This window comes from Diadema setosum, chromosome 21 (genome assembly GCF_964275005.1).
Source record: "Diadema setosum chromosome 21, eeDiaSeto1, whole genome shotgun sequence".
Taxonomy (NCBI): Eukaryota; Metazoa; Echinodermata; class Echinoidea; order Diadematoida; family Diadematidae; genus Diadema; species Diadema setosum.
In genome coordinates this window covers 24169384-24190050 of record NC_092705.1, presented here as the reverse complement: position 1 = coordinate 24190050, position 20667 = coordinate 24169384, and the positions used below count along the sequence as shown (strand labels likewise).

The following is a 20667-nucleotide window of genomic DNA, read 5'->3' as shown; positions in this document are numbered from 1 at the left end:
TATTGTCCACACATACACGCACACACACATTATCCTAATATACACATGATATGTTATCTCATGCATCTAGTACATCTATGTAAACGTAAAAAAAAAAAATATGCAGATGGTGTGCGACATTGAGAAAGAATTATATATACCGGTATGTATATTATTTAAAAAAAAAATAATGATTGATCAGATGCATTATCATGCATATGTTAATTTCATCTAAATTCAGTTCGTGCGTACATTGTATGACCATTATATCCTGAAACATAATATAGATGATAAATAGAGATATCATCAATATATAAATTTATGTTCAATATTCATTATTATGTCAATAAACAATCCTACCTGAAATGCTTGGGCTGCCCCCAAGAATAGGCAGGAGACACAAGGCACAAACAAAATACATACCAGACTCGTGTCACAGTATCGCAAAGAAATAAATAGTAAATAGGAAATCATACACTGTATCTAAATAATACGTAGGTCTATATATAAATTCATATTAATAATATATGTCTACGTGTATTTATGTGTGTGTGAATGTGAGTGAGTGTGTGTGTGTGTGTATGTGTATGTGCGTATTATATAAACTGTATAGAGAGAGATAGTGAGAGAGAAAGGAATAGAGCAAGAGAGAAAAAAAAAACGTATTCAAAGAGCAGTAAGGAGACTCGGGGAGACAGATTGAAGGAGGAGGAAGAAGAGGAGGTGAGAAGAAGATCAAAGGAGAAGAAGATGAAGAAGGAGGAGGATAAAGAAGGGAGAAGAGGAATCGAGAAGAATAGAAGAAGAATTAAGAAGAAGGAGAAGAAGTATTAACAAGAAGAACAAGAACAAGAAATAGGGGGAAAAGAAGAAGGAAAAGAATCTGATAACGACAGTAAGAAGAAAGTAAGAAGTAAGAAGTAGGGGGACACTGATGACTATCAATGGAGGAAAAAAAAAAAAGAATTTGGCAAAATTATTCATAAATTAATGCTCAATCAGTCAGCAGCTACCACCGCGCAATTAGCAAGCTAGCTGCGCTGATGAAAGGCGGATTGTGCAGATCGAGAACTGTGAGGGAGCTGTTGACCCTAACTTGGTGCAGATCGCGATCGAGACTTCAACTTCTCTAAAAACTGACAATTCTCTGCCGTTTTTGGTCATGAATAATCAATTTGACATGTAAGTGTGATTTGTTGTCGTAATTTGCTCTGCCATTCTTGGCTGCAGTTTGATCTTCCGTGGACTCTCCATCTTATCTAAACTTCTCATTGAGCTAGAGATGGCAACGACCAGGATATTTTCGCAATAGTCCCATTTATATAAATGTATGTTGGGCCAGTGTTAGTACCACGTTCGTTGGAATGGAATGAAACATCGTTTCCATCCATGGCCTTATGCCCGGGGGCGTTTTTTTTTAAGACGGCACAGATTGGGGCATGGCGCGTGTTAAATCTATGGGAAAAACGTTGGGTTAGGGTTTTTGGTTATGGTTATGGTTAGGGTTAGGGTTAGGGTTAGGGTTGGGGTTAGGGTTAGGGTTTGATGGTTAGGGTTAGGATTAGGATTAGGGTTAAGTTTAGGAATAGGGTCCCCGATAGATCTTTAGTTTCCCCAATCTGTGCCGTCTAAAAAAAACACGCTGCCCGGGGCGCGGGGCATGGGTATTATAAACCTGCAGAAGGTATATCATGTTATTATGGTGTATGCAAGGCTGCACAATTGCACTGGTATGATGGTCCAGACCAGTAAAAATCACTGTCGGACCAGCAACTTTTTCAGAAAAGGACCTTATTGCAGTAAAAAAAAAAATAAAAATAATAAAAAAATGGAAAAACTAGTCTAGACCACCTAGTCGTAGAACCCTGATTTAGATCTAGATCTACCTCATTATGGTCCGACAGGGACAGGTCGGACCAGTTGAAAAAATGAACTAGTGTGTGCAGCCCTGGTGTATGTGATCTGATATTGTATTGTCGCCAATATGTTTCAGTTTCAGTTGTACCCTGTGATATGTCTTTGGCATTGTTTGATTGTTTGATGTTTATTTTTGACTTGAAATAATCAGTGTATGAAGAATTTCCATCGTGGGCAATGAAGTAATTAATCAATAAATCAATCAGTCTACTGTATGTCGATCTGATGAATACCCATAAATTAATTTGTACGATGATATCTAAATTGTTGCATTCTCTTCTAGGCTGAAGGACGATGACAGCGGAGAGGACCGTGAGGAGACGGAACAGATTGCAGACAAGGAACCAGCTGACGATACACAGAAAATAGTTTGGGTAGGTGTAGCATGACCCACATTTCAGGCTTATTGTGAGGTGGGGATTGAATTGGGGAGGGAGAGGGGATGGAAGAGAAAAAAAGGGAAGGTACTCGGTGGCAAGATCATTGTCTTAGACCTTATTGTATACTCAGGACTAGGTGGAACCATGTAACAGTGATTGTGATATTCGCAAGTCAATTTTATTTAAGTCGTAATGAATGAGCAGTGGCGGATCCAGAGGGGGGCGCATGCATCCTCTTTATTTTTTGCTAAAACAAAAGAAAAAAAAAATGGGGGAGGGGCACACGCGCCTCCCTTTAATTTTGTAAAGGTGCCTCCCCTTTACGGAATTTCTGGATCCACCCCTGATGAGTAATACAAATTTTGTATCTTGTGATATTATCAAAGTGCAGGCTCTTTCACGTACAAAGTAGCTTTATGTTGTGATAGCTGCCTCGCCATTCTTCTCTTTCCTGGCCTCTTCTGAATTCAATGTGTATTGTACAAATTTTCTAAAACAAGACTTTGCCTGATTGAAAGATGAGTCTTGTTTGAGTGTAGGATATATGACATCACATCATTGTGTCACGCCGCAGAACCCTACACTCTTGTGAACTCTTTTGGTATTTTATTGGCTCATGCTCATGTTCTGTATTTGTGCATGGAAATTTGTATCCTTAATCAGATAAGAAATAAGAAAGAAATTATGAGATTTGCAGAGTTACGACCACTGTAATTTTGTCGCTTCTCTCTCCTACAGCCCAAAGTGAAGTGTAAGCAAGGGGAGCACCAGCTGCAATACTCCTACTGCCTGTGGTTCTCTCGGAGGACACCAGGGAACAAGGCATCCTCAGCCAACTACGAGCAGAACATTAAGATCATTGGTGCTTTTGCATCGGTGAGTATGCCAGCTGTATAAGAAGAGTACCTTCTCAATGCTAAAATGATGTTCAGATTTAGCATCTGTTATTCGATCCAGTATTAGTGCTTTTAGGAAGCATGCAGGTTCTCTCTCCTCCTAAGTTCTTGCTCCTAAACAGATCTTTGTCATGCTATGGAGCATCTCTAAGTGTCCATGGTCTATGTATACACCTAATGGTTACAGGTTAGATAAGAATGTAGGCATTTTAGTAATAGTCTCCCAGCATTCGCAACTTCCACGGCCAGGACACCACGATAGTAACCCTATGGCATTAATCGTAATGCATCTTTGGATGAAATTTATTAGAAATATTAATAAGGCTTATATAAGAGCACTGGTGATAGCATAAACATATGAGTGCATAATGCTGATTTCTGATTTGGTCATATGTCATTCGCTGTGTGTGTGTGTGTTTGTGTGTGAGTTTGCGTTTTTTTGATGTGTTGGTATTTTCTGGTCAGCCCTGTTGCTTCAAAACTTTTAATTTGCTATAAACATACCTGCAATAGGAAAATGAAGGCAACATCAAATCACCTGCAAGAATATTGTTGCCATGGCAGCTGCAATTAATTGCCGAGGATGTAAATCTCTTCATGAAATGGGTACCTTGATATGATGATCTGCTGATATAATCATCTTATTCACGCACTATTTCTATGCAGGTTGAACAGTTCTGGACATTATACAGTCACATAGCCCGACCGTGTGATCTGACGAGTAGCAGTGACTATCATCTCTTCAAGCATGGAATCAAACCAATGTGGGAGGTGAGAACCAATTCAGAATTGGTACAGATTGTCTCAATTCAGAGCACAGATTGTGAGGAATCCCCCTTGTAAGGTTACAGGTTCAAACCCCCTGGCCACAGTGCCAAATGTAATGACTTTTTTTAAGAGAGAGCTAATCCCCAATGCCCCTCTGTGCAGTAAGTGGGACCAAGTATTCCCTTCTGATTCTCTTTCTCTTTCTCTGGCCTTTCTGATTACACTGGATCAAAATTGAAATTGTTGGAAATGGAGGAGACATGCTGAAAAACATATCCCAGTGAATTTTGAAAATTTCCATGGCTTAATTTAGATTTGATTTTGTAATGCATTTCCATATTCTTTGTACAAGTTTACGTGCCATTCTGTATATGATTTGTTTTTGTATTTTTTTTTTCATATGTTGAAGAATGACAGTGAATCAATCAATTACAAAATCAAGCAAATTATCAGTCAGTCCATCTTTCCATCCATCCATCCATCCATCCATCCACCCACCAATCAATCAATCAATCAATCAGTCAATCAATCAATCAATCAATCAATCAATCAATCAATCAATCAATCAATCAGTCAGTCAGTCAGTCAATCAATCAATCAATCAACCAATCAATCAGTCACTTGATTTATCAATTGATAGATCAACCAATCCATTAATCAATCAGACATTAACAAATCAATGGAATGACTGTTCTGCTTAGATTTCTGAGTGCTATAACACATGTTAGGTAATGTTGTACTGTTTATGTATCGGTCATCTCTCCTGTCTGTGTGTCTTAGGATGAGGCCAACAAGAAGGGGGGCAAGTGGATTGTGCGACTACGGAAGGGGCTGGCCTCCCGCCTGTGGGAGAACCTGATCCTGGCCATGCTTGGGGAACAGTTCATGGTGGGAGAAGAGATTTGTGGGGCCGTGGTGTCTGTCCGCTTTGCGGTGAGTGGTCATTGTGGTCAGGTGGTCATTCAGGCCCCCCGCTGCAGTGATGTCATGAACATCATGTAGGAAGTTTAGACAGCAGATATTAACCTGATGAGGACGTGCTGATTTTGTTACAACACACATTTCCCATACACTCTTGCCCGAGTACATTTGGGACTAGTCTTCAACGGGTTAAAGAACCATCATGACCCAAACTTATGAGCAATGTGTGTGTTTTTCTATGTTTCATCTTTGCTTCTTTTTGTATATGATTTTCCTGTACAATTGGGAACATACATAGTCATGTTTATCCTCTCCAATTTTGTAGGTTTCAGGTTCATTCTCAGAAAAATGCAACTTAAAACATGAAACTATACACTTGATTCTAGAAACGTGCTATGGAGGTGAAAAGCAGTTTCACTTAAACTTGAAATTATACTAGTCTGCTTATAAGTTTCATGTGCTGGTTATTTCATATCTACTGTCATTTTTTTCCCCCTCATATTTCTCTTGTTTTCATCTCGCAGGAGGACATCATATCAATCTGGAATAGGACAGCCAGTGACAACGCGATTAATATCAGAGTCCGGGACACATTACAAAGGGTTCTGAACCTACCTCCAAATACCATTATGGAGTACAAGACACACACAGATAGTTTGAAGTAAGTTGTTCCCTCAGTAGTGTACATGTAGCTCAAGCCATGTGAAAATTTTGCTCACTGTTTGTGAATAAGGAGTCAAGGATTTGACATTGCTGCTTGGTTTTGTTCTGTTAGGGCTTGGTAGCATGGGATCCATGGGTGGTACAATTCATTCGCTGCCCACTGGGGTACATACGAAAACCAAGAATAGCACCGGTCAGCAAATATGTGCATCGATGCGTGGGCTCATCAGTAATGGTTGACTCCATTCAAGTGTTTGTACTTACATAGAGATCAGTGATAAAGCTGTACACAGTTTGTGACAGGGATTCCCAAATATATCCGAGCCAGGCCAGCCTTCCCACTCCATGGATCCCCACGCTATTGCTTCTTTAATCCGTTGAGGACAGGTTGATATTGCTACCACACGCATTTCCCATAGACACATGCCCGAGTATAATCTGGACTCATCCTCAACGGGTTAATGAAAGATATTGATTGAAGAAAGAAACAATACGGTTATTTTGCAGAGAACAGAGAGAATCAGTTTTATCACACTTATAAGGAATATATGCCCTTTTGCAGTAAAGTTGTACTATGTGAAATACAACAACCCACCTTTGCATATACTTGTGGGATTCTCATGCTACTTTCTCTCTTATTTCCTCCCATTCGTCTCCTTCTTACCCTGTGATGTGCAGGGATAGGTCTAGCTTCAGGAATACTGACATCTTCATGAGGTAGGAGCAAGGCGGGGTGACAAGGGGACCGAGAAGCCACCCATTGGTGGCAGTGAGGGGTACACCAAAGCACCTGTCGCATCTCACATCACACCAGTCTCCTTGTTTTTATCATTTTTCTTTTTCTTTTTTTTTATCTCATGGAACCAGAGCTCTGCAGTCCTATTGGGATGCAATGGACTCAAACTGTATGCTTGCCTAGCAAAATGCCTTCCATGCTGGAATGAACCTGGACAATTTTGAGGGACCCAGCTAACTTGCAGAGGTTAATAGAGGCATCCTGGTTTCTTGATATTTTTTTTTTCTTCTTTAAAAGTTAGTTAGCTTAGGCAAAATACTGATGCCAAGGGTGAAAACATATGGTGGAGCTGATCAAACTACCATGGACACGCAGCGGAACCTTGAGAAACAAGTCTACAGCAGAGACTAGTGTAGAAGAAGGCCAGTTCGAACCCATACTTTGCCAATGGGCCCCCCTTGGTCTGTCGCGCTATCATATCTCATCAAGCTCCTGAGGGTGCGAGGTAATTTGTGCATAGCTGGCATTGCATTGGAATGTGGACACATACTTCCTTTTTAACCTCATGCAGGAAGAACTGCAAGCAATCTTGATTGCTGAAGTGATCAGATGTGAGGTAGGTGTTAGATGTCACATCACTGATGCACAAGTGTCTCTTTGTCTCCTGTAATGATATTAGCTCGAGCTGAAAGATCTCAATTCAGGGGGATTGGGAAAAATACATACATTTTCAGCCATGAGGGCATTCCTGGACTCCTTTTTTTTCTGATGGGCTGATGCCCTGAATTTCAAATTAGGTCATTATGTCTGTTGTGACACATACCTATGCCTCATGGTGCAGTACAATAAGCCAGTTCACAGTTCCAATCTGAGCATGTGCAGATAAAGGTCATTGCAGACCTTCTCCTGAAATGGACTTGCAACTGAGGTATTCAAAACCGACATAGGGCTTTAAGACTCCTGTGTTACAAATGAACCAGGTGCAGATTGGTATTTACAGGTGAATATGCACTCTTTTCAGCAGCATTAACAAAAGCCATTCATGCAGCACTGACATGTAAAATTACCACTTGCTGCATGGCTGCTTTCAACTGCTCTTCTTGAAGACTATTCCATGTTTTTGCAAAGTGTGTGGTTGGAGAGGTCATTGCAGACTAGTGCTAACTGTGAACTGGCTTATTGTAGCATTACTGCTGGGGGTATGAATATTGATGATGTGGAAAAGTTGCTAATTTCAGTGGACATTACTTTTTCTCCATACTTCATCATTTTACATGTGATAACTTATGGTTCTAGTGATAAAGAATCCCATAGTCCCACACAAAGGCTTTTGTGATTCTGTAAAGACTGGGAGGAGTATGGACCATAACCCTTTTCCCTGACATTAAAATCCTGGATATTTGTGAAAAATAGACTTTACAGTGCCATGGAAGACCTACTAAAGAGTACAATCCATTGAAATGTAGGGGAAGGCTTGACATCCCCCACTTTCAAACTCCACATAAAATGTAAAGTACAACATTGACAGTGCAGAGTACTTGACCTATGTGTGGCTGACTTGTGCAAGATTCTCAGCATGAGGATTCAACCAGCAATTATAAAGTTTGCCAATTGTTTATGATTATTGCAAAGATCATACTATCATATTTTGAATGAATATATGCAAAATCTCACTTGCTTGTTGCCATGGTAATTTTTTGCTTATGTGAATATGAACTATGCAGTGGTTGTAACTAGTTTGCAGGCACAAACCCTTGTTGGTCGTAAAGGAGTCTGCACCAAGACTACTACATGCACCACTGCACTGTCCCATAGGCCCTGTGTTGTAGCTTCTCCCAACAAGGGAGAGGCTACAGTGCCAGGATGGTGTATGTAGTAGTCTTGGTTCAGACTCCTTTACAACCAACAAGGGTATGTGCCTGCAAACTAGGTTCTAACTGCTTTGACATGACCACACATCTCACGCTGAGTTCTTTACAATCTACGGCCATGAATATCACAGGGTATGATTGCAGTCACCTTCACGGATACCCTGCTACATAATGTTTTGACCCTTGCCAATATCTTGAATGAAATGTCAATATCAATTTTAGAGTCCGTCTCCCACAGAGTTCAGAATGAGCCATGAGAGTCAAGCAAATGTTATTAGCTGATAAGACATTCAACTCCTGTGTAATACCAGTTTGTCTTGCATCCAAGAGAAAAAAAAAAGCTTTTGCAGAACAGAGCAGTTTTTGAGGTTGATTGAGGCATATCCATATAAAAAAAAAAAAAAGCGAAAAGTACCAAACCTCAAAGTATTCGTAGACTTCAAAATTTGGATAGAGGGTAGAAAGACTTCAGCCATTTCATTTTTGACAATTATGGCATTTCTCATCTGCCAAACAATTTACCTCACCTGGCATTTATCTTGGCTTTAATGTATGTGATTTTCACAGGGTATTTACTACACGTGAAGGGGCATATACTGTATATGCTGAATATTTTGTGAGGTTTTTATTTTTGCAAAGTTCGTGAGTCAGGTGGTATTCACAAATCTAAAATCTAAAAATCTAAAATATCGACTCTTATCCTGACATGAATGTGACGTGCATGCATACATTTCTCCATTCAGTACTGTGCTTCACAATCACAAATTTAACCTTTCGCAAAAATTGTTGAGAAGGACTGATTTGCGAAAAATGAGACTCACTGAATATATGGCGTATACAGTCGCACAGCCTTTATTATTGAATGACCAGAATCCTGCTTATCAATCGTGTGAAACAAAAACACAAGTACATATCGTCTGTTGAGAATGAAAAGGGCGTTAATTTGTCTTGAACACTATGGGTTTAGTTGCAACTTAACGCCCTTATCATTCTCAACCGACGATATCTTCAAGGGGAACAACAATAGCCTGGTATATGCAACTAAAGAACATGAATTCATAATCAACCAACTTTGTGTATTTTCCATAAAGTATCAGAATGCCATTAGGTAGTATACTAGTTCTGATAAAACAAAGAAATAAATTACTTTTTTTTTTCATTCCGATGTTACAGGCAACAATGTGGAGAAAACCTATTTCAGCTTTAATGCAGTAAAATAAACCAGTTCACTGATATAATGTACAGTCTGAGCATGTGCAGATAAAGGTCATGACAGACATTCTCTTGAAATTGACTTTTAACTAAGGTATATGAGAACCTGGATAGGTCTTCATGAAATGTATGATTTAGGTATTCATATATGATCTAAATGCATATAGGTCTTTTTTTTTTTTTTTTTTTTTTTACACTCTGCCGGGTAGCATGAATTTTCTGTGTTTTTGATTCTGTGAAATCAAAATATGACGTGGTATTACATGTAACAAGGCAAAAAAAAAAAAAAAAAAAAAAAGATGTGCTTTTAATTCTCGGTATCGTCAATGCGCAGAAAATTTGTGCACATGCTGAAGAGCCCTGTCACAGATGCACTGTGGGATTCCTCGGTGCCATTTGTCGCTTCCGGTTGTCTCACGCGAGTCGCAGTTCCCATACGATTCAATGGAGTTATTTGTCTGCTTTTACATTGTTACCCCCTTTTTTCTTGGCTATAATTCGGCTTTAAATGAGTTGAAAGTTTCTAAATTTTACTGATTTGCGGTCACTAGAGTCATGGTTCACAACTGCAAGGCTTCAATGTGCTGGTCACATGATGGAAAGCAAAGAAACCTTAAAAAAAAAATATCCCTGGATAAAGACAGAATGTGACCTGGGTGCATATGCAGCCAAAACCGGGGCAAATTTGTCCGCTGAGCTATCCCATAATGCATCTAAAATGCTGCTCTACGCATGATGCCTAGGTATTGGCGATACCAAGAATTTTGCGCTACTTTCATGTCGCCCAAAATGCCCCAAAATTTCCACACTGCGAAAATGTCATCAATAGAGTGTTGTTTCTTCAGGAAATGAATTAGGATGAATTTGAATGTCTGGAATAAATACAAAGGCCCAAATTCACGAAGGTGGTACAAATGAAACCATGGTTTAAACCATGGACAAAAACCATGGAGCGCCAAGTGTCGCATGGAATATTTCGTTACGAATTCAGTCATTTCGTTGATGAAATGATTATTTTGTAATGAAATTACAACATTTTGCAACAAAATGAACATTTCATCCACGAAATGATAATTTCGTTAACGAAACGGTAATTTTGTCGACGAAATGACCAATTTCATAACAAAATATTCTGTGCGACACATGGCGCTCCGTGGTTTTTGTCCACGGTTTAAACCATGGTTTCATGTGTACCACCTTCGTGAATTCGGGCCAAAATGTCCCTTTCGTACGCAACATGAGCAGTTTGTGACCATTTCACACTGAAAAGAACTGTAGTGCTGATAACACGATGAAATTATACGAGTCAAGTTGCTACTATTACTTGAGTCCATTGATATTTCTGCTACCATTTGAGATCATGTTGTGAATTTTCCCAGTAGAGTGTGGGTCACAGACATCAGAATCTTTAGTTTCTCTTGAATATACACGTATGGCTGTTGAAGGAAGATGAAGAAAAGACACAGATTGTTTGAATGAAAAAAATAGAAAGGGATAAACAGTACATCCCTCACCACATTCTTTACTCTAGACTGTACTTCTGTGCTCACTACTTCTATTCTACTTCTACACTGATAAAACATCAGTATTTACAGGGTCACTACTGGAAATGATTTCTGTCAGCTATAGAATGTGACTCTGAAAGGGAAGTAATATGTTTTACTTTCATCAAACCAAGTCCCTTATATTAACAGTTTCTAGACCTTGAGATAAACTGAGCATATATTGGCTACATAGTTTGAATTAGAGTGGCTTTCAGTGTTTACATCCATTGTGCTATGAAGCAGATACCAACTCAACCCTCTACTCTCTGAATTAATTGTCAAGTGTGAACAGGTATCACACATATCCATTTTTAAAATAAATTTGTTCTTGCTTTATTAAGACGCCTTGACTAGTAGTGCTATTTCGTTATTTCTTTCTCATTTTTCAGTTAAAGCAGTCAAAGATTATTAACATTGATTATTATATCTTTTCATAAATATTGTATGTATGGTACCAAGCATTATTCTGCTCACTTTTCTCACATACCAGGATTGAATTGAGCTTAGTTGTTGTTGTTGATCAATGCTTTAACGACTGCATATAGATATCTATGTGTCAGCTAAACCTACATCTGTAGTGCATTCTTTATCTTTTTTTTTCTGATTCCACAAGGGCAACTTGTTGACTTCATAAAGCACTGACTGCCAACGTGACAGTTTGTGCAGCCAGAACACCATCTTCCTTTATGTTTACTTGAAGAAAAACACTTTACAAGTACACATGTGCATTAAAAACTTCATGCAAAGCTCAAGATAGAAAAAACAACAACAGGGCATTGGAGTCTCCTTGAATTATATTGTACATAGATGCTTTCAGTGAGTGCATTATCTGTCACAAAGGAAAATGTGCGTCATTGTTAAAAAAAAATAAAGTCAAAAACATTTCATACAACAGTTGAGTCCCGTTTGTTGTTCTTTACCTTTTGATTTGATGCGATGGAATTTTAAGTCATCTCAAAAAACATGTAGTCCTGTGAGGATGAGAAAGAGAAGAAGATGGTGTAATCAAAAGTTTTGTTTGGAGGAGGGAGGAGAATGGGAAGAAAGGGAAGACAGTATGTACAGATTTTTTTTAAATATGAGAAAGAGAGAGAGATAGAGATATGAGAAAAAGGAAGATACATTGAGAAATGAAAAGCAGAAATGATAATATATTTTTAAAGAGAGATGGAAGGGAAAACTTTTTTTTTATCCATAACTTTTTGTCTAACCTTCAGAACAGACAAAAAAAAAACAACAACAACAACTAACTTGTATAGTTGATCACCAATAGCTTTATACTCTTTAAAGATAAGCTAAATATTCAAGGCTCGACATCCTCCAAACAAAAGGTAATTAAAAAGGATTGGGCACCGAGTGTTACCAAGTTTATAAGTGCCATGGATTATTCTCCTGCTACAAATGACTGATTACAATAACCACGACAAAATGTGAACTTGTTAATCAATCAGTTGCAAAGTATCAAACAGTCTTCCACATATGAACATGAAATATGAAATCCTGAATTGTAACGGGTGCAGTTTTATCTTTTCCCGCTTTATTGAGTGAAATGACGAATCAAATTTCTTCACAATTTTATTTCATTGCGGTCTTGTATTTTGTCAAAAATAAATGGTTGAAAATAAAGCTAAACGTGAATCTCTGTTCCAAGTTGATTTTGATGAATAGAGTGAAATAAACAATAGTGAGAGTTTCGTCTAAATCAGGCCAAACATAAGGAAGTAACTGAATTAAAAAAGGCACTTATGCAACTTGGTGACGATGCAATAACCTCACAAAGGTTATATTTGATGAAAACGATATACTAGTAGTACTTTCAATAGTTTGACAGTTTCAATGACTCAGTAGTGATGTGTTTGTAGCGTGAAGGGGGCAAGTCTGCTGAGTAATCAACAAGGAGAAAAAAAAAAAGATATCTTCATTACACCTTTATGAACAAACTGTAAGGCGATTACCATCATAAAATTTGCAAATAAAGGTCTCTCAATGCATGAAAAACTTTAAATTTTATAACTTTCTTATTTCATGTGCTAAACTGGTTTTGTTTGGTTGGTTTAAGGTAAACTAAAATCAGCTTGAACAGTGCCCTGAGTTTTAAGCAAACTATAATTGCAAAGTTTGATTAACTTGTTTGAACCTATACATCTGAACTCTTCTGGACAAAGTGCTCAAACAGTGAGGTTACCGACGGCAATAATAGAGTTTTAAAAAAAGAAGAAGAAGAAAAAAGGACTTACAGCTAGGAAGGCAGCTCCCATCAGAACAGCCTTCGTTCGCAAATCGGAACCTGCTGGAACTGGGGTTGAAAAAAAAGGAAGAAGAAAAAATGAAAACGGTACAACTACAAAACGATTACCTTGAGATCCTCTCTTCACTGTAAATGTTTCATCACCAGTCTTGTATGTGACATATTAGCTTTAGACATAATTCCGTTGTACATGTGTCATATTCATATAACTGAGCATGTTTTCTTGTTTTTCTAACCTCATTTGTGTGTATTTGTTATCTGTAATACCATATCTTTTAATTACAGATCTTTATGTATCCAGAACCCCATGAGATATCAACATTTTGATGAATGAACTACCCTGTATTAATAGAAGTGAATGAGTGGATGGTGAAAATACATTTGTAACATTCATATGACAGTTACCGTGGAAACGACTTAAAAACTCACACTGAAGAGTGAAGAACTCATGGTCCATGTTAACGTAGTGTTTCCTTCCGCCCCACCGTTTGGTTATGGCGCCCTCTTGGCCGACTCGTGACAGAATCTGATACAGGGGATTGGTAACCGTTGTGTGACAGTGGTTAGTGACAAGTGGTATATGGACAAAATCACAGTTTTCCTTAAAGAGGAATGGAATCCAAATATTAGTATTAATTGAATGCATGCTATTACATGTATATTCGTAGAACACGTGTATCAATAAAGTTAAAATTGGACGATCTTAAAAGGTTAAAGGGTGTGTACAGTTCTGGTCGAGGTGAGGATTTAGCATTTAACGTTTTGTGAGAAATTCAGAAACCACTCTATGGGATATCAAAGAGCATGCATTTCTAGAGGGTATCAAAAGTTTATTTGATGAAAATTGGTTTTGAAATGGCTGAGATATCAAAAAACAAGGTGAAACAAAGAGATCCTAATAAAAGGCCTGGCCTGTCACCTTTATTAATATCACTTTTTTTGGATATCTCAGCCATTTCAAAACCGATTTTCATCAAATAAACGTTGAATCCTTCTTAAAATAACATGCTCTTTCATATTTTAGAGGAGGTTTCTCATTATCTCAATTAGGAATGTTCAAAACATGAATCCCCACCTCACCCAGTACTGTACAGTCCCTTTAAGACATCAAAATTTCATTAAAAGACATTAAAAGAAGACTATAGTATACATGTACAACAAATAACGATTTCGGGCGTGAAAAACGGTACAAAAAGATATGAACGGAATTAAACAAGTTTTTGTTTTTCCAGTACAACGAAAGAGCTTTTGGCTCACCTCTTTTAAACGTGAGGGGAATAATCATTACCCTTAACATGTCAGGAACCAGAGAAATGATTGTGTAATTTTCATAAGCAATGGAATTTTGTGAATTAGTATTCTTTTACTTTCTTTATGTCACTAGGTACTGTGAAATCACGACGGTCATGTTGATATCTTTTTGTAATATCCATCGACTGTGATATCGAAACTTCAAAAATGCATAACTTTTGAACCGATTGTCCGATTAGCCCCTAACTTTCACAGATGTTTTTGCGAATAATTATTTCTGCATGAACTAAGTCCACGTATGGGTTTCAGGTTTCAGTCCCCTTCAATGCATCCTTCATTAAATCGTCATTCTTGGCTTGTATTGATTTGCTTTGCTTCGTTAGTCCTTCAAAGTTGCAGAAGGCGATAGGTTCTCTTGCTCCCTGTGTCCATTCAGAAAGCCGTTAATGTATTCTCATCTACCGTATATCTTACCGACCACGAGTGATCTCTCACAAACATTATACAATAGCTGTTTGAAATATTTATGAACGTATGTAATTTTACGTAGGAATTTACGTTGAATATAGCTTAACTAAGAATTTACACCCCGCAAGCAACTCTTCAGCGATTTCGCAAGGCAAATGTGATGAGATATTTGTTTGGAGAATGCAGAAAGCTGAATACAATCGGCGCAATTATATTCAATACGTTCGTCCCCCCGCGTGCGTCGGCTGCTATCATATAGATGATGACTGGCGGGGGAGGGAACATACCGAATGTTCCACCCGAAGGGTTTGAAATGCTATTGAGGGAGGCTATAAGTCCCGAGACGAAGTCGAGGTACTTATAGCCTCTCGAAATAGCATTTCGAACCCTGAGGGTGGAACGTTTGGCACATGTTCCCGACAACAAAAATCATCACCTGTTATATTATATGGGTTAGTCAAATACGTCAAATACGTCAACGTCAACCACCAGCACAACGCATGCCCCGCACTCGCTCGCTCGCGCAGAGCCAAATTCACTGTGTGCTCGCGGTCCTAGGCCTTCTGTCCGTGTTACGTGAAAATGTTTTCCCATGGGAGAACATTACCAAAAAAAAAAAAAAAAAAATGTTCGCCCATGGGCGAACATAACGAATGTGCCTCCATCACGTGACTGTGTTTAGCCAATCACTAACCGGTATTTGACTAACCCATTTAATATTTCGCATTGTCGCACTCGGACAAGGCGGTGCTGTTGCTCCCTTACCGTTCCCATCGTCCCTTGCGGTTGGCTATTTGCTTTAAGGTCTATGTATATTATTCCTCATACTCTGCAAGTCACGTAACTCCAGGGTCACATTATCTTATTTCTTGTAATCGACCATGTATGTACACAGGATTTTTTGGTCTTGTTTTTGGTAATGATTACTTTTAAAATGTGGAATATGGAACAAAAAAGCAAAACAACAACAAACAAACAAACAATACGTGTCCAATGTTAAAAACAAAACAAAGCAATATCTTGGCACCTAACATTCCTATAAAGTCTTTTTGAAGAAATTGAAATCGGGTTCCCCACCGTAATGTCCATAGATGTGCAGCAGCGGCATGGGCAGCATTCAGACTCCATGGTGGCAAGTTGGCGATCTTCTCGCCCAGATATACTAAATGTGGCGCCACAGAAGGACCACCTTGGGAGACACACGCAGAACGAGTCGTACAAAATAAAACAAACATGTTTTTTTTTTTTTTTTTAAACAATAATTTACATTGGTGTACCCGTGGTAAGTATAGCTCACTTTATGTTGACAGTATAACATTTCTTGCAAATATCCCCTGTATATGGCTGTAATTTTTTTAATTTACTTTGATAAGGCAGCTCCATAATACTCGAAAAGAGATGTAATGCTTCATTGTAGTGATTATCACTGCAAACTCTTCACAGAGGGATTATGTCTACCTTATCTCTTGCCAAATTTCAATACCTCGCCTGGTGTAGAAAAGCGATACACAAATGCAATTAACCTACCAAAAAAAAAAATTTTAAAAATACAAAGAAAAAAAACAAACGTTTATTGCACATTCCAGCAAATATTTTTTTTCCCACCGGGATATTTATTATTCTACATCAAACATACATTCACCAAAACATATAATACATCATAACATTTCAAACAAAGTAATTAAAAAAAAGCAATGAAATTTCGTGACTCAGACCATCATAATTATCATATATAATTATCAAGAAAACAAGTGTCTGAAGAGACACCATTTTCTGAAACAGCAAACAAAATGGTATTTCCCAAGCACTGATGTAACTTTTTAGTTCTGTGGAATATGATGGTAGTCTATTAGCTAAGTCCATCGCTTGATTACATGCATAATTTCACAGAAAAAAACACACACACACACACACACACACAAACTGAAAAATAAAGTGAGAACTTTGTTTAGCATATTTTGAACCAAGCACACCTCGTAAGAATCTATATCAAGCAATTTTATAAATAAACAACTTTTATGATACTGCAAAAACAAGAAGAAGAGATAGAAGAGGGAGGGGAAAAGAGGGGAAAATGAGAGGGTAGCTTAAACGCATCAACGGACTTACTTTTGCCTGGTATAACCCAGAACATAGCCCCCTGGTGACTGAACCATGGCTGACATGAGACAACACGGGCAGCAGCAGGCATCACACCGGTGAGGGCGCACTATCAACAACACTTCCTCGTTCGCAGCATTTCTGACGGACATGCGGAAGGAGCGAGCTGGGCCGCACCAACAACGACTGCAACACGTTGTCTCTGTTTGTCGAGAGCCGAGAGAATTAAAAAGTACGATAATATTGTATACAAAAGGTGTCTAAAAAAAAAAAAAAAAAAAAAAAAAAAAAAACCACGCACTCACACACACACACACACACACACAACGAAAACAAACAAACAAACAAAGTCTTTGTTGAAGTATTTTCTTGATTCTAAATATTGGAATATGTACTGGCAATCACATAAATTTCATACGTGCGTGCGTGTGTGTGTATGTGTGTGTTGGTGTGCGGGCGCGCGCGCGTATGTGTTTTTGTGTGTTTTCATTTTACAAGATATTCGTCTTTAGAGTAGAGTTTTGGCGTTTTTGTCTCATTTTGATGTTCGATCGCCACTTTCAACGATGTACCTCATCATTGTTAATGATGATAATACTAATAGGCAATAGGAAACTCTCCGCCTAAACTTTGCCGTTCACAGCATTTGCGAAGAAAATATTATGTGCATTCATTATGTGCGACCACGTGTCAGTACTAAATTCGTTTGTTTCTTTGTTTTCAAAGAGTTTCATGGATCTTGCAAAATTGATACATAGCTCTAGTCTAAGGGAATATTACTCGTGGAATGATTGCAGCAGATTGTATGGACGGACTGAAACATTAATTTAGTTTTTAATGATAATTTATATAGAAAGGGAAAGAATAATTATTATGTAAACAAACCTTCGACAGCATTGTACAACACGTTTCCGTCTGGGGTTACGATGTAGTACTCGTTGACACCCGTGCAGCTAGATCCTAGTGGAAAGAATTAAGATTTATTTCATATGAATGAAAAACAAAACAAAACAAAACAAAACACGTTGCCAATAACGATAGATATGCACGTATTTGAAAATGAAATATTGCATTACGATTAGTGTCTACTGTCGTGCGTTTAGCTAAGGAAGCAACGTTTGTTAACATTCATTCCTGTAACAAGACTGAAAACCGACTGTTTCAGTTCCCTCCGAAAGACTAGGCAAAGTGTAAAGTGTTTTGTCTAGAGGGACACAGCCGCTGCCATCAGAGACTCATACCAGTCATGCCAGTGACCATTAGGATCCCTTTGTTTTGCCTTTTTTTTTCTCAATATTTCAGCCATTTCAAAACCAATTTTCATCAAATAAACTATGAGTTCCTCTTATTTAGAATTGTATGCTTTTAAAAGTTTAATAACGTGGTCTCTAAAGTATCTCGCAAAAAGTTATAAGCTGAATCCTCACCTCAACCAATACGATACCATCCCTTTAACCCTTTCTGTGCCAATTAGTCAATGTGAACAAATTCCACACACATATACCTTTGGACAGGATATTAATGTACTAGCATACATGCAGAGGGTTAACTATAGATACAAGCAATTTGAAGGGTGTTTGAACACGTTATGAACACAACGTACGATGTAGTTGCAAATATCTTACCGACTGTCTCTGCCTTCTGCTTCACGTTTATCTCATCCACTCCCGCGAGATCCCGGAGAGCTCGCTGCAGCTTCCTATTGTAGAAGGACGCGGAGTCTTCGTGGGAGCGGCTAGCCCAGTTACGTAACTCCACCGATTCCACATCACGCCGCGGTTGCGATGTAACAATCTCAAGACGGTCACCCATTGGGACATTTGCTTTCGTTTTCTTTCTCCCTCCGACGAAAGTTGCCAGCGAGTAACGATGACTTCCAAATTGTTAATCTATTCTTGCTCTTTTTGGCATCTTATCAAGTCAGAAATAATTCTTAAAACGGCCGATAAACATTTACCTCTTTCTAGCAATGTGACGAACTTGAGGCGCATCCACAAGCAGTTACACAAGGAATTTTCAATTCTACTTCGACGCTCTTATATAGCTTGTTCCAGTACTCTCCCGTTCACTTAGATATCTATGGCTTCTTCCGATTAGTGTCATGTGAATTAGTAGAAAGTTGCATCCAATAGGTATTCCAAACGAGGGAAACGCATAGTCTTCTTCACACGGGTGGAATAATATGTATACGCGTGATCTATTTTGTTCACTTTCCTTGAGATCAATTTAAGAGGACAATAGATATTGCCGTGTTATGTTTCGTGCTGTGGTATATCGCGTCAAATTTTAGCACAGTCCAATCTCGCAGGTATAGTTTATGGTCGCGCTGTTTTTCCATAACTCTGCATCTGTGTTTCCTAGTTTGCACGACTAACAATAGTCTCTGACTAGGTTCAACAAACACTGCTACGGCTGTATAGTACGAGTTTCCTAGGCAATGACAAGCACTCCGGTAGGAATGTTCCGTTGTGTATACTAGTATACACCTATAGCGTCATAGAAGGTACACACAATCCATTCTATGTATACATCGCTATAATATCAACGTGATCTTGCAGTGAATAGTGGGTCTATGAACATGAGGTGAGAATTACTGAGGGTGCGCGCTGTGGGACCGGGGTGGGGTCAAGTTCAAAAGTGTACCCTCTTCCTCCCCATGCCGCTTAGACGTGAAGAATCTAAGGGAAGATTTTTGTTTTCATTTTTTTAATGAGCAAAAAAAAAGTGTGTGTGTGTGTGTGTGTGTGTGTGTGTGTGAATGTGTGTGTCACTGTGTTTATCCCCCAAAAAAGTCTGTTTGGAGGGGGGGGGGGGGGGTCCCTGTTCCGCGGCCCCTGCATGGTATTACTGGTACCATCACAAACGCCGGGAAGTACAAACGTCTCGCCGGGAAATAATGTACATAATATCGAAAATTGCATCAACGGGAAATGTACAAACGTCTCGTCGGGAAATGTACAATAATTCAACGGTTTTACCGATGTTTGATGAAATCTAATGTCTATCAAAACTGTGAATGGAGCTTTACCGTTATTCAATCTCTTAAATTTGGGGTTTTTGCACCCTTGAAACCCTCCCCCACCCCCGTCCCATGACTTGTTGCCCCTTCGAACAAAGTGGGAATCTATTAGGCTAGGGATGCTACCTGTCACGTTCGATGAAAATCTGTCTAGATATATTATTTTTCAAAACGATGCTGAATATGTGAAATTCCGCCTCCTTCCCCCTCCATAAAAAAATGATTCCCGAGATTGTGGAAATTGTCTTGCTTTATTGACAGAATGTACTGCATAAATATTTCATCCAAAATTCAAAGTCTGGGATAATGAGCTATGGTATGCATGCTTTTGTAACTTATTCCCTTTGAACAGGTACTGTATAATAAAGGGACTGTACAGTTCTGGTTGAGGTGAGGATTTAGCTTTTAACGTTTTGCGAGATATTCAGAAACCACTCTATGTAATGTCAAAGAGCAAGCAATTCTAAGGGGTATCAAAAGTTTATTTGATGAAAATCGGTTTTGAAATGGCTGAGATATCCAAAAACAAGGTGAAACAAAGAGATCCTAATAAATGGCGTGGCCTGTCGCCTTTTATTATTATCACTTTTTTTGATATCTCAGCCATTTGAAAACCAATTTTCATCAAATAAACGTTGAATCCTTCTTAAAATTACATGCTCTTTCATATTTCATAAGAGGTTCTCATTATCTC

The 20667-nt window shown here is 38.5% G+C and overlaps 2 protein-coding genes across 2 annotated transcripts; one reads left to right on the top strand and one right to left on the bottom strand.

The window, feature by feature from the left end:
* Nucleotides 1–1085: 1085 nt before the first annotated feature.
* LOC140244193 (eukaryotic translation initiation factor 4E type 2-like) lies at nucleotides 1086–5526 on the top strand. Its single transcript, XM_072323826.1, has 6 exons — nucleotides 1086–1161; nucleotides 2180–2270; nucleotides 3015–3152; nucleotides 3839–3943; nucleotides 4721–4873; nucleotides 5386–5526. The coding sequence occupies exons 1-6, from the start codon at nucleotides 1142–1144 to the stop codon at nucleotides 5524–5526; spliced, it is 648 nt and encodes a 215-aa protein (XP_072179927.1). The 5' UTR covers nucleotides 1086–1141.
* Nucleotides 5527–11831: 6305 nt separating this feature from the next.
* On the bottom strand, nucleotides 11832–18766 carry LOC140244423 (phospholipid scramblase 1-like). Its single transcript, XM_072324061.1, has 7 exons — nucleotides 18580–18766; nucleotides 17840–17914; nucleotides 16964–17156; nucleotides 15932–16043; nucleotides 13565–13661; nucleotides 13125–13183; nucleotides 11832–11858 (listed from the first exon to the last, which is right to left on the bottom strand). Exons 1-7 carry the CDS (start codon nucleotides 18764–18766, stop codon nucleotides 11832–11834), a joined length of 750 nt encoding a protein of 249 aa, XP_072180162.1.
* Nucleotides 18767–20667: the final 1901 nt, after the last annotated feature.